The 14,855-nt window shown below is 43.7% G+C and overlaps 1 protein-coding gene across 5 annotated transcripts in view; it reads left to right on the plus strand.

Annotated features, from left to right (window-relative positions):
• grhl2b (grainyhead-like transcription factor 2b) overlaps positions 1–14,855 on the plus strand; it is a 33,456-nt gene that overhangs the window by 10,092 nt on the left and 8,509 nt on the right. For all 5 annotated transcript variants that reach the window (XM_088600824.1, XM_088600823.1, XM_088600822.1 and 2 more), the window contains 3 exons: positions 387–498; positions 6,442–6,536; positions 13,032–13,190. In XM_088600824.1, the coding sequence (XP_088456950.1) occupies positions 387–498; positions 6,442–6,536; positions 13,032–13,190 (366 nt within the window). The remainder of the gene's footprint in view (positions 1–386; positions 499–6,441; positions 6,537–13,031; positions 13,191–14,855) is intronic.

Below are 14,855 nucleotides of genomic sequence, written 5' to 3' on the forward strand. Positions count from 1 at the left end.
AGCCTGTCTGTTCTACCTAAACCTTCCCTTTAACTCAACCGGCGAAGTCAGTTCTCACTTCTCCATCTGACATGCTGTGTAGTGGAACGTCAGTGCTGTACAAAGGGGATCCCCTCATATTTCTTTGGGGAGAAACCTGTAAAAAAAGCAACCAGTTGCCCATCAGTTTTAATAATAGCTGTACAGAACAAAACAAGTCCTTAGTCACCTGCCAACCAACAAATAAACCACGACAGGAACATTTTGGTAGCACTTTCTCACCATATCTGTAATTATTTCACCTTTTTATGGTTCTCTTTTTGTCACTGGCAAAACAAGAGCCATGGACTGAAAGCTGAAGTTGGAACGGGAAACGCTATGAGCTCCGTGTTCTCTTACTCCCACAGAGCGTCATCATGGTGGTGTTCAGTGAAGACAAGAACCGGGACGAGCAGCTGAAGTACTGGAAATACTGGCATTCGCGCCAGCATACAGCCAAGCAGAGAGTCCTTGATATCGGTAGGTCACAGGCCTTTCTTGCTACCTCTGGACACTGAAGGCCCTGCTGTGCTTTTCACAGGAGGCTGTCAGACAGGGCGATCACTGGCAGTATTTGCAGTTGCTGGACTCCCTGTGTGAGAGGTCACATTGGGTAGCCATACACTTCTAGAGGCTGGGAGGCACAGCTTTGTGCTCTCGGGACAGAGATCTTTGCTGTAGATTTGCCGTGTACCATTGAAGTGCCTTCTGGGTAGAGGGACAGCTCTTCTCCTCACAGAGCTCTCGTCTGATTAATATCTCTAGGCTGCACGTGAGCTATTTGAGATTGTCCTAGTGGCTGTATTAAAATAACATGTGGCCTATACTGCATTTATTACAATTAAAATAATTCTGTTTTTTTAGTCGTTCACAGAGGAGATCTGTTTGGCTTTTAATAACTTTCTCCTACCTTGCTGTGCCAATGTGCTGTGTGATTCTTTAAGCGATACTGTGTGGTACATTATATGTTCAGTCAGTGCACGGTTCAGCCTGAGGAACCCCTTTCGTTGAGAGAACATGAGGTTGTCAGCTCATTGTTACACAGATGGTGAAAAAAAAAAGGGTTTTTAATAATTGCGCCTTTTCACCATTGCAGAGGACGATTATCATTTCAGATATTATGCGATATTAAGAGACCTGATAATGAGTTTTGTATAATGGATGTAAATATCATATATTCTTTGAAGTATGAGACATTTGCCAGTCAGACGTATTCGTGCCCGGAGTGAACAGTTTGAGGAACAGACCACGGACAGTTCCACAATTGCTTATTTGTGGGATTTAAGGTTTTGTGTGTGTGAAGCCTGACTGAAATCTGAAACAAGCTACAGCATAAACAGCCTGTGAAGCAGAGGTGGTGTAAGAGATTCTGAATGGCAAAAATGTGTGACTTGTACAGACAAAATTAGGAATGTGCCCCCCCACTCCTGCCTTGAAGAATTCAGTGATGCATTTCTCCCTGACAGATGGGCACCTGGGAAATGAATTCAGGAATTCAGTATGTGAGGAGTCACATTGTGAGAGTCTCGGGGAATGGGCAGCTCAGTACAGTTTTAAAAACTGTTCCGCTGGCAGCTTCAGAAACCCCAGCGACAGACCATTTGGTGTCTGAAGAGATTATAAATATGTCTGAATTAGCTAAACTCTGTGTCAGTACTCAGAAAGAAAGGGATCTTAACATGTACCCTTCAAGAGGTCTGCAGAGGTCTCCTGATTCAGTTGTAGTGCAACATGTTCTTCAGAATTTCAACATTAAAAGATGTGAGACTAAATACCTGGGTGTGACAATGTGTAGCATCACATTTGTTTGCATAACAAGTACAATGTGCATCAGTCAACAAATATCTGGCTGAAAATATGATCGTTCCCTAAACTTGATGTAATATGAAAGCACATTTCTCGTACAAAAACACAGCATGTGAACATCCTTTTTACAAGGAAAAGGTCCCAATCAGTTTAATAATGCTGTGTTGAGATATTGGGTTAAAAAAGTGTGTTTCTGGAGAAAGCTCCCAAATCTAATCTCTCATATATAGGCAGTGCTCAGCATTTTTACATTGCATGGAATGGGCTAAACAACAACATCTTTACTGGTGTTACTCCATGCCCAGTACTTACTGGAATAAGCCCTGTTGTCCAGAGGTGCTGAAGGTCTCTCAGTTGTCTGAGGCAGTTTGTTTTTTTCAAATCTTGTCAATTATAAATTATGAAATGTCCTTTTGCTCATGAAACAGATCTGCGAAAAGACATTTTTTTTCACTCCCGATGTTGTAATGTGTCCCAATGATACGTGTGGGATAATGACAGCGGGATGTCTTTGCCCGATAACCTAAAACCAGGGTAACTGTTTGTCCTCTTCAAGCAGGGCCAAGGCAAACAAAATGCAACTGCTGCTCACAGTGCTCGTCTTCATTTTAAAACTGTTTTGTAAGTCACTCTCGATAAAGGGTTTTGATAAGATGATGGTATTAATCTTATTAAGAAATAACAACAATAATAATCATAATTGCCCTTGTTTTTATTGTGCCCAATATTTTGCTCTCATTAAAAAGAAGCGGCTTGAATTCCAGTTTGAAAGGCGAGTGTCTGATATCATGCGCACACTCTTGCTGGCCAGCGTGATCCCCTGCAAATTGTTTGTTCTAGACAGACACCGTACAGCTCCTCTGAACAGTGAGAGCTCTGGGAGGTGCAGCGAACTGACTCTGACAGCGGTGCCACGTCAGTCCCCGCCCGGCTGGGCAGACTCACTGCCTCTGAGCCTGAATAATCCCTAATTCTCTCCCCCCTTCCTTTCTGCATCGAGAGCCTGACCCCTCCCGTCGCAGAGCGATAGGTGGTGACAGAGGCAGGGTGGTGCTCTGCACATCTCTGTGCCATGACAGTGCTACCCCCACACGGTGATCGATTTCGGTTGTAATTGATCCGGTCGGGAATAGTTGGATTGAGCCCAATCGGGCGGAGGACTGGCAGAATCTGGAAATGTGAGGGCCGACTGGGTAGTACTGTCTTCACTCAAGTGTGACAAGGGCAATCTGGGGGGACTGAGGATTGAAGATGAAAAGTTAAGCAGGACAGTATTGAATTTCACATTACAGTGCGGAGCAAAAACAGTTTATATGTGGCTGGGGGTGAGCAATTAAACTTGACAACAGCTCAGCAAATAAATAGCACAGGCAGGCAATAGGATATCCTGCAGGACCATAAAGCCAGCAGGATTGTTCTGTAACAAAGGGACATGTGGCAGACTTACACTCCGCAAGGCTACTGAAGATCACAAGAACTGTATCTATTATGACTCTATCAAATTCATAAAGGTAGAATCAGGAAAATGACAAAATCGTTTATTGGAGCAAGTGGCGTGCCACTTTCATGGGACGGGTCCGACAGGGGTGAATTCATTTTGATGATTTTCTTTTTGACGTATTCAGCTCTGGCCTACTGGGAAAGTCACAGGCTCGTACTGTAAAGTCACTGCTGGAACCAGTGCAAGCTGGATGATGGGGACACATGCTTCACTCCGGGATGCAGCTGCTGTCTAGTGGGATGCTGTCCCATTCCTTCTATCCAGCCCAGAAAAGCATGCAACGTTTCACTGGATGACACGTCACCCCAGATTTTCAGAGGGGCACAGGCCTGAGAAACAGGGTGGCCATGGCACGTCTGTCACGTACTGTACATGTGTTGCAAGTGAGGTGCCAGGACATGTTTGCACATCTTGCCAGGTTTTAAAATGCCAACTGTGAACATTACAGCCAGGGAGCAACAGTGCATTGGCTCAGTCCAGCCGCCAGCCTACAGGAAAGTGTTGCTCTCCTGATAAGTGGGGCATGCTGGTTCTTTTCGTGTGTTTTTCATTTCTGATTTACACCAGGCTTGTCATTTGGCAGACTAAATCACCTCATGACCTGAGCCCAATCAGCTCATGCAAAAGTCACACTCACCCATGTACTGTATATGACGGTCGCTCAAGAATGATCAATGAAAACTGACACTAAAAGCCTTTAAATAAAACCATTATTACATATACTTTATTATTCTTAAGATATGTATGCATAAATAGAGTGATCAGCTTCTATTAGTGTTCAGTGTACATATCCCTCATACTATGTGACTGCAATGTGACACCCTTGTTGTCTTGGGAAAATTTGAATAACAGTTAAGCCCGGATTCCTCTTAAAGCCTTTAGGCCATGTCATAGAATCTGAGATTTGAATAAAACCTTTAAATGGAAGTTGAAGCAGGTCTCAAAACAGGCCTCAGCTTGCTGGGTCACAAGGAGGTGGTTGAAAACTAGAGCCAATCTGCTGATTGAGTAATATAAGGAAAGCATTCGAAAGAAAATAAGAAGATGTATTAATGTTGAGTTTTTGAAGTAAGAATGATACCATTTCTATTGGTGGTCATCCTGAAAAAGCAAAGGCTCAAAAGCCTAATTGGTGTTGTCAGTGGAATACATCAGTAGAATACTGTGGCAGCCATGGCCACAGTAGCTGTTGGCTTGCTTGTTCAGACATGTGCATGCAGCCCGCACCTAGAATTGGAGACGTTGCTGGACAAATTCCTGGAGAAGCCATCCAATGACACGAACACCTGGTGACTTAAAGAGGACAGTAGGGCTCCAGAGCATAGTGAATCTCAAAAGGCATCAATCAGGGAGGAATTCGCAATCACTAACCTCTGAAATCTTCTTAGGAAGCACTCGAGCTGGGCAGAGTCTGTGGAAAGTGAGGCCCTCCTACAAAAAAGCAATCACATCCGCTTCGCAGTCAGTGTGCTAAAGTAAGCTAACTTTATCAAGACCTGATAGAAGGCAATGTGTTGACTCAGTAATTGAATGACCCTAATTGTTTCTTCTAGTGGTTGTTGCTTGTTTGCTAAGCAAGATAAGGTTTATCGGGTGATAAAGTATGCCCATTGGTTGTGACCGCTACAAAAATAAATCTGGACTTCCTTTTTTCACAGAGTTTTGTGTCATTTAGAGACGTTGAAGGGTTTGTCCGAGACAAAGACAAGCACCATCAGAGTGGACTTTTATGCTTTTGAATATTGTGTAAGATACAGTGACAGTTGCTTTTTTTTTTGCAGAAGCTTGTGCCAAAATATCTTGAATGTTTTTTCACCTGGTTTTGAGGATGGAAGTTGTTTGGTCATTTACATCAAATAATCCTTGAAAACGGCATTTGATATAAATCAAAGTTTAGGCAAATTACATTGTCTCAGATAGACTGTTACATATTGGTTGCATTTGCATTAATCCCATTCAAAATAACATGCTGGGTTTGGCTGTGCTATATCAAACAATGTGATTATTTATCCTGTCATGCTAAGCAATGTCCAACAGGATAAGCAAACATCAAGCACCGCTGATATTCCCTATAAAGTTGTGCCTCTACTCCATAACCCCCAAAGTAGTTCCTTGGAAGACATGAATACCCCTTTTTCTCTGGTAAAAGAAGGGTGTGTTAACACTTTTGTGCTTTAATAAGAGTGTAAGAGATGCCTGTGGCTGTCAGCTTTGACCCCATATGTGCAAAAGACAGAATTAGAAGACCTTTTATCTGGTGAAACAGTAGGTGCTAGTTAATATCCATTCCCATAATTCATAATGACTGTATGCTCTTAAAATAACAACTGGTGTTCTTGTAAGAGAGGTGGGAAATCTCCGTGATACTGTACAAAGTGTAGACCTTGGCTAAGCAGCTGAATAGAATGAACCTGTGTGTCAGTATTTATTACAATTCCCAATGCAATATGAGTTTAGCCTTCAGCAAAAGTAGTACAAATAAATAGGCAGTGACAGCACTATATACTGTATTTATTTGTGGTGCATGGAAAGTGATCACTGCAAATCATGCTTTTTACATCATATGCTGGCTCTCTCAAACTTCCACATTTGCTGGAAGAGGGAGTGGGTAATTTTCAAATAGAAGAAAGTTCTTTTTCTTTCGTCTCAGACATGAAAGAGCTGACTGTCACCCTATGGCAAGATGAAAGAGCAGAATACTTTAAGAAAGGGAGTTCTTAGCCTTTTCAGTAGCGCTGTGTTTTCAGCAGGCAGCACAGGACTGGACTGTCAGGACACTGTTTCCTTACTGCACTTGGACATTAAAAGGGCCTGCTGTCCCGACAGATGCCCAGATAGCTGTTTTTGAGATGCATATTTTGCAGGAATTTACATGTACAAATAGCCTCTTTGTTTTGCCTCTTTGGGTATTTTCTTCCCTTTTTGGGTATTACTGTTTACGGTACACACATTTTCAGTATAGTTCAACCAATAGGACTTCGAATCTGTAGCCAGAGTTCTGGGCAGTCTTGTTGTCCCTGCCCTCCTTTGTTTGAGGATCATAGAGAACCTGCATAGGGAAACAAAAAAGGAAAACAACATAATCAAAGACTCCATTTTCCATCTTCCGTTTACAGCTGACTACAAGGAGAGCTTTAACACAATTGGGAACATCGAAGAAATTGCTTACAACGCTGTCTCTTTCACCTGGGATGTGAATGAAGAGGCAAAGGTAGGCATGCCGATATCAACCCTCTGCTTCTGTAACTTAACATCACAGCAGGACAAGATGGATCGCCTTTTTTTGCGCACAGCATTTCTATATTTCTCTGTTTCACAGAGGAAGGAGTTTACGATCCAGCTACATTTGACTGAGGCTGTGTGAACTGTGTGAATTGCGTTCTTCCCATTGAAGAACTGCCTTTCCTCTTAATAGCAATTTACTATCTTTTCGACACAGATGCACTTACAAATTGTAGAATACACATTTTTTCAACTCACAATGTGTATTTTACACTCACTCAACATTGTTCAACCCGGGATCTCCACACAATAACATTTTTGTGTTATGAGGCAAGCAGTTTTCTTTTTAATGTCAAGTTTTGATTTAATGCTATACGTTGTATATAGAACATACTGCCCCATCAGCGCACAAATAATCTCTTTCTCGAGTTTATAATGTTGTAGGAAGTGGCAGTTTCGGTTTTTCTTCCAGTGCACAGCGCTCCGTTTTCATAGAAAGAGACACTCTGATTTGCAAGACGGAATCCGCGCAGCTCTGGAGTTAAGCCCTTGTGATATTGTGGATTAGTTTGCGCTTTCCGAACACAGAGTCCCGGAGAATGACTAAGCAACCCTGCAAGCTGGAAAAGCGATCTCAACTTCCCAGCTCGCGTAACGTCCTACCCCTGCTGGTGCACAGCGAGTGAAGCACACAATGATACGGGTCAGGCAGGCACTGTGCTACAGGTTAGAAACGTAGCAGGTAGCGTTTTTGGCGAGTGCTTCCCAAGCGGTGCTCTCGCCGTGAAACACCACGCTGCCTGTCACTCGCGCAAATTCTTCCCATTCAGTTTTGTTCGTATCGGTCTGGTCTGAAAGAAGCTCAGATTTCAGGCCTGGATGGAGGGCACGAGTAAAGGGACACAGCCAACATTGCAGTTTAACAGAAGCGCCTGCAGTGTGTGTGTGTGGGGGGTCGCATCACTGGCGCAGCGCAGCTCACACGGGTATGGCTGCACTTAAGTCCCCGATGAGCTGACTTCTACGTGGCTCCAGTGTTTAATGATGGCTCTGTAAACACACTCTGGAGAGAAATTCAATTCTGTCTCTCTGAATAAATATTTGTGCAGTGGATTTGCCAGCTCTTAAAGGCTGCCACTTTGAATAACAAAACCTCACAAGTTTCGGAGCCAATCAAGTTTCGCACTTGCCTTGGGATAAGGTGCAGGCAAGAAGAATCCCTCTGTAGTACTTCTGCGGTTGTGTGGTGTCCGAGGATGTCATGCCGGCTATAGCAGAGCCCTTATTCCCATGTAGTCTGAGTTACAATGAATGTGTTCCAGCTTGAATTCATTTTAACCTGTGTTCCGCCATTTTTCTCTCGCGTTGTGTGCATGGCTGTCCTACAGTACACTTCCACCTTCATACAGGTTGTGAAGCAATTTCTTCTCCACCTGCAAGGTGTGCTGTGGGCCTGCTGGCACAGAATGGCTGCCACATGCACCTCCAGTGTTGATGAGATGAAGTTAATTATAGTATTTCACCCTCCACATTTTCTCCTCACCCGTCTCGATTCAGGGCATTCACAAGTTTTGTAAATGTTGCAGCAGCATGTTTCAGAAAGGGTCTTCAGGCTGTGCTGCTCTTGTTTTAATCAACTGCAGATATCCTGTTGACTCGGGCTCTCTGCGGTGTCATTATGAGTCGCTTAGTGATCAGGACCATTTCTTGCTGTGCATGACTGGGTCTTTCCAGTCTCCAGTGCTAAGAAAGTGTTTTAAAGGAACCAGGTCAAATCTTCCAAAATAACAAGAAAAACAGGATCTTTCTTTAAGAGAGCAGCTTTACCCCCAGAATTTGATACGATTTTCCCTCCTCAAAGAAATGCATATATCATATTTTATCCCCTAGTTTATTTAATTGACTTGCACCTCTGCACAGCTAATGCGTGATGTGTGCTGAGCTTGCAAATTGCACGCCTGATATTCATATGTTTATGCACTCCATGTAGTGGTTTATATCAGGGTAGGATTGTTTGCTTTTAGAAAAACACGGATTGGTTTGCGTCTGCATGATTTAATAGGGATCCTCCTTACATCCTTCCATTAAACTTGAGGCGGTTACAAACCTTGCAGTGAGAAATTATTTATTAAGCACTGGTGAGTTCCATGGAATGATAACCATCAACAGTACTGCCTCTAACACAAATTCTGTCCTCCCATAATGTTATCTGCAGCCCTTGAGATAAAGACTAAAGGCACAAGAATTAACGTAGATGTTTTTTTCCCTTAAATGCTATTGATCTGTGGAGCAGAAATAATGGTGAGGTTGCAGGTTTGGGTGCTTTTCCATTAGGGATGACTGCTTTACTCCTCTGTCTGGCATGTTTCAAGTCCTGAATGGAAGGAGGCTGGTAGTAACTTTTAAGACTGATTCATTTCTGATTGGTTCTTGAAGGTTGAGTGGTATTATTATCTGCATCTCCCTGTTCTTTCATCACTTAATACAGGTGCTCCAACATTTTGTTTGTACGTCTCTGCTAGCTGCTTCAGTGTGACTTGCATGTCTTAGTAACCTGACTGTTCTCACACAGCTTCTTGCAGAGCAGTACTGCTGGGCAACATAGTGGTGTCACACTACTCTCTGTCACCTTTTTGTGAAGTACTCTATTCCAGATTCTGTGTCCTGTGATACAGGACCTCACTCACTGCTCTGGAGAAGATTTTCAGAAGAATACCAAACTGCTACCAAACTAAAGAGAATGCTTGTGAACACAGAATAGGATATGAAAGGCGTAAAACATTTTAAAAGAGAAATAAAAGGCTTGGTTAACTCATCCTTTATAGCTTTATTTTTCAGTCTGGTCTTCAGATAGTATACCGTTCACGACTGAGTTAGAAATACAGAAGTACTCCAAAACAAGCTGTGTGATATTGTTTTCGTGCTTCTCCACCTTCTAGTTTGCAAGCTGTCATCTTATAGGCTGGAATGAGCAGCCCTTAACAAGCCGCCCCCTGCTTTTCAGTGCAATACTTTGTTACAACATGCTTTTGTAATCTTTAATATTCACAGGTTAACGATCAACTACATCGTTACAAAAAAAAACACACTGGAATGTTCCTTCGTTAAGATGCCCTGCTTCCACGAAAAAAACCGTACAAGCTAAAAAATCGCGCCAGGTTTTCAAGGAACTAAAATTCGTTTCGAGGGTACGATTTGGGTTGTGTTGTGTTGGGGTTACCTCAGAATGTTGTCTGAGAGCTGTGGTTACCTAGCAACCTCAGCCTCAGATGGATGAGATGAATGCTTGATTTGGGCAGAATTGCTCACTGTCCCTTTTTCTCTTGGCAAATATCTGGCAGCCCACAGCAGTGTATTAAAGGTAGACACAGCCATGAGAATGCCAAAGGGAAAACAATACGCAAACTTATGCTTTTCTTCAGTAAGCCTGTTATTTATTTCTAGATTTCAACAGGTATGTCGATACAGATGCACTTGTACAGGAATGAGCTGATACAAGCCATTAAAGGCTTGGCACGCCCTATGCTTCTGAAGGTGGAATCTGCGATCCTTTAAACAAAAGCAAACACCCCTGTTGTTCTGTGTTGTTCCATGTGCCTTACATGCTGTAATGACTGAAGAACATAATGCGAGCTTTGGGTAATAAAATAATCCAGGCTGACTGGCAAGTTAAAACTTGAAGCAGGCGCTTTCTGATTCGGTGGGAAAATATTTCTCACAGGCAAGGTAGGGAGGAACCATTTCTATCAGCTTGGTGTTTAACCTCTTACTTGCCTCTCGGGTTTGAAATCTTGTTTGTGGTCAGGAAAGCAACCAAACTCATGATTAAAGAGCAGGGTCTCGCATCCGGATTGTTTCCTGTGAGAGGGCTGAAACAAGGGAAGATTTTTGTCGGCTTTGACCATTTTTCAGGCCGTAGCAAGGTGAAGCCACACAGGCCTCACTCACCTTTGATATTTCATTCTTATATCCCTGACTCATCTTCTTCTTCCTTTAGTGAAGGGCACTCAGTACTTTAATACAGTCTGCACATTCAGAGGAGATGAAGTGGCTTCCTGCTGTGTGTCGCAGTTTGCTGGTTTTGGCTGGGTATCCATGGTTACACGAAGACATTGGGGAAAGTCAGAAACGACAGCTTCTCCTATGTTTGCCAGGTGGCAGTGAAAGAGCAAATTTGCTCGTTTTGTTTTTGGTAGGAGAATGGAAGGTGACTAAGTGTGTTTGTACATGTGTGAGAAAACAAATTTTGTTCTTCTTTTTTGCCTCACCAGTCAGATTAAAGTGCGTCTCTTCCGCTGTTTTAAAAAGTCACAGTTCTTCTGTTTTTGTGTTCTCCCGGCCTTTTTAGCCCCCAGAGGAAAGCTTCCATTATCATCTGTTACGTCTGTTTCAGCATGCCATTGTCCTAGCAGATGTGTTAGCTTTGCTTGGGTGTGTTCCCGAATGAAATAGCCCTTTTGTGAGGCCAGCTAATGACAAAAACCTGCATTGACTCCATTTCTTGTTCTTAAAACTCCTAACCTAAGTTTAAAAAGGATTAAATAAAACAGCCTGGCGAAATAATGTCAACAACGAACAGATGCCCGTTTTTATTTCTCTTATGTGTATTCACTCCTACTGTAGCTTTCAATATATTAATAAATGTATATCCAGTCCGGTCCTCAGTGGATGTAGGGTATCACGAGTGGCATGCTTGTGCAGATCTACACAGCGGACAGTAGGCTGGTGATGAGATACCTCGATTCTGCTGCCAGGTGGCAGACTGGCAGGTTTTACTGAAGAAACATGCTCTGGTACTGTGCATGCAGTGAGATCACTTTTTTCAAAACTGTAAGTTAAGTGTCTATAAATATAGTTATATTCTAAGGACATAACAATGGTTAGAAGTGAGAGGAATGACATGCAGCCCTTGTCGTCTGTTTGGGGAACTGGTGACCTGCATGGGGTCATTTGAGTTTAACATATAGTTAACATTAGGGGAGAGATTTTGTTTATTACCATGCCTTCCTTCCTTCATTGTCCCAGATGGGACATGTGCTTTGCAGGCAGGTAAATGACAGACACAGATTTTACAGTGCAAGGTGTGGTCATGACAGTCATTGATTATATTAGCCTTGCGCGCTGTTTGTTTGGTAGAATTTACCAGCTGTAGCTGATGTGCACCAGTAATTTGGCTGCCCACCTTCCCAATCCTATGCAGTCGGTTTTTATTGCGTGAATTTGGGTTTCCAAACCGGGCGACCGCGGCGAATGTTAGATTAGATCCTGAATCTGATGGCTAGTCTTTGCACTTTTGGAATCTCTTTCCTGAAGCTAATGGAGCAGATATCCCCTGTACTGCTCAGGAACAGGCAAGATTGTAGCTATACAGGAAATGGAGGCATTTCCAGCAGTGAGGTTTTCCTTCACTCTCGCAGGGCAGTATAGTCCTCCGGGGTACAGCGGGGCTGTACAGGGGTACAGAGGTTTCTGCTTAGCTCTGCAGCTTCAAACAGAAGCCCAGCCCGCAGTCCTTTCCGAAACGAGCCCCTCCACCACAGCAGCCGGTGTCTCGTCCCTTTCACCCCCAGGGGGGGGGGGGGGGGAGGTGGGGGTAGGGGCTCTGAAACTTGATGACGGGGGCTGTCCGACGGAGCAGGGCCGCCGCTAAGGTGCTGGGTGTCTGGTGACCTGGGCGGCTTGTGTAACGTGAGCCGTAGGGTGCCTCCGGGACGGATTTTAATCAAGCATCTGTCCCGGGCTGGTTTTTCGCTCGGGGCCTGAGCCTGTGGATGTGAAAAGTGGGAGATTACTGACTGAGTCAGAAAATAGCAGGCTGTTTGCGGAGCCTGTTTTTATATAGCGAGGCCACATGATCACAGGTCTCTTTGTCTGTTGTGATGATGTGGGTGCTGGCTCTGTGGTTTTCTCCACTGGAGTCCATTAAATTCCCCCCCTCCTCCTCCTCCTCCTCCTCAGTGCTGCACTTCAAAGCATAGCATTGTAAATAGAGGTTCGGCAGGCATTAGCTTGTTAACTGATGGAAACGCACTCCTGGAGCTCCCTGTTTTATATACAACAGTAAACAAATCCCGGGGAGTCGTCTGGAACTATCCCATTTGGGATCAGGCAGGTGACGCACTTCAATAATCCGGGATGTTTGCTAAACTACCGAACGACCTTGTACAACCCTGTGTCCCGACTCCCTCCACTCCTGCTTTGAAACTTACGGAAATACGGATAATATGACGCACTTTTATCGAAAGTGATTTATAATCGGTAAAGATGCAAACTGCACATAACAGTAGATTAATAACAGTAAAAGACAGAAAAAACAGTAAGCACAGGCTTAATTAAGTGCCAGGACAGGGGTGTAAAACATACACGCATCGATGAGCGCAGATAGTTTCCTCATTTGACACAAGTCCGTTCGGTCAAGACCCGGAACACAATCACCAAGGGCAAGTAGCGAGCTGACCGATGTCTCCATGTGGGCTCCCCCCAGATCTTCATCACGGTGAACTGCCTGAGCACGGACTTCTCCTCCCAGAAGGGAGTGAAGGGCCTGCCGCTGATGATCCAGATCGACACCTACAGCTACAACAACCGCAGCAACAAGCCCATCCATCGTGCCTTCTCCCAGATCAAGGTCTTCTGCGACAAGGTGAGGCCCGCGTGGAGACAGCGGGGGCCGTGTCTGGTGCGACCCGCCGCTTTCCTGGCACTGGCAGCTGGCATACAGACCTGCAGGCCACGTCCGTGGAGTGTCCAGAAAAGTGCAAGAAATTAATAGTATCTATAATATTAAGGAACAGTAAGGAAGTCACAGTAAGGAATTAAAATGGAAGTGTAAGGAATTAATATATAAGTGTAGTAATAATAATAATAATAATAATAATAATAATGATCATGATTATCATCATCATCATCATCTATGGCAAGTAGACCTCTGGTTATTTCAGTGATTTCAGGAACTTTCTGATTTCCAGTTAATGAGACTGTTAACTGGTAATCAGTCAATTCCTGGGCCGTGTTCTCTGCAGCAAAATAAGGTCTTGCTGCTAGGATACACTGTATGTAAGGTTTATCTGTTCTTGGAGTTCTCGGGGTGTTTTCTTTTGTTTTGTGTCTGAGTCATTCCTGCTGTGATCATTGTGGAAGTGGCTTCGGATTCTGCAACAGAACGAACTGGAAACAAATGATCATCTTTTCAGTTGGGGCCGTCTTTGTCTTTTGGGGCTTCGAGTTAATTTTGGATGCGCACATCTCTTTTTTTGTGGGTTGTACCACAGACCACAGTAATGAGAAAACAGGCTTGTGAAATAGCATAGTGCAAATCTTTTCCATGTTCTGTTTGGAAAACGTTGGTGTAGCTCCAAGCACATTAACTTATTAAGAGAAGAATAAGTTGCTCTCTGGTTGTCTTATCAGAACCATTATCATAAAACAACTTAAAAAGAAGATTTAAGAACAGAAATGCTTCTAGACTGGCTTCCCAGGCTTTGTAGCAGTCAGTACAGGCCATCGAAATGCCTTGGCACTCCTTTGAATTCCATGTCTTTAATGTCTTTATTAGCTCAGTACCTTTCATGGGAGTATTGAAATGGCACCTGAATTCTCACTGCTGAATTATCACAGCATGCTTGGCAATATTGTAGGTTTCCACTCATTTTCTGTGAGCAGTTTGAGTAAGGTGGTGAAATGGTGTTAGGTTTGTGTATTGTTTTGTGCCTTTACCAGGAGACTATTATAAGATCAGATCACTTTATTGGCCATGTACAATTTCTTGCATTAGGAATTTGTTTTTTTCGCATACCCCAGCTTGCTCTCCATGAGACACACAGACAGAGAGAGAAGCTTGGGGTCAGAGCGCAGGGTCAGCCATTGTACAGCACCCTTGGAGCAGTTGGGGTTAAGGGCCTTGCTCAGGGGCCCAACAGAGTAGGATTTCCCTAACAGCCACAGGATTTGAACCGGCAACCTTCCAGCCACAGGCACGGGTCCTTAGCCACAGAGCCACCGCTCCACCCCTTAATTGGGAGATTATATATATGTGCCAAAGGTTTTCTCTGGTTAATGAGGATTAGAGTAGCTGAGCATCTTGTGCTCAATTAGAGGGCATTTTTTAACTTGCAGAAACTTATTTAGTGGTTAGGATGGTGCTAAACACTGGAACATGGGAAATTCAGTAGCTCCCTCTAGTGGTTCCTTTAAGACTCGCAAAACACAGTACACACTTCCATGAGCTCATTGAACAACTCAAGGTTTCCCCCTGTGCATAGACAACCTCATTTGAAGACACCTTTGCTTTATTGTATGAAGACGATCT

This window comes from Lepisosteus platostomus, chromosome 12 (assembly GCF_059453375.1).
Source record: "Lepisosteus platostomus isolate fLepPlt1 chromosome 12, fLepPlt1.hap1, whole genome shotgun sequence".
NCBI lineage: Eukaryota > Metazoa > Chordata > Actinopteri > Semionotiformes > Lepisosteidae > Lepisosteus > Lepisosteus platostomus.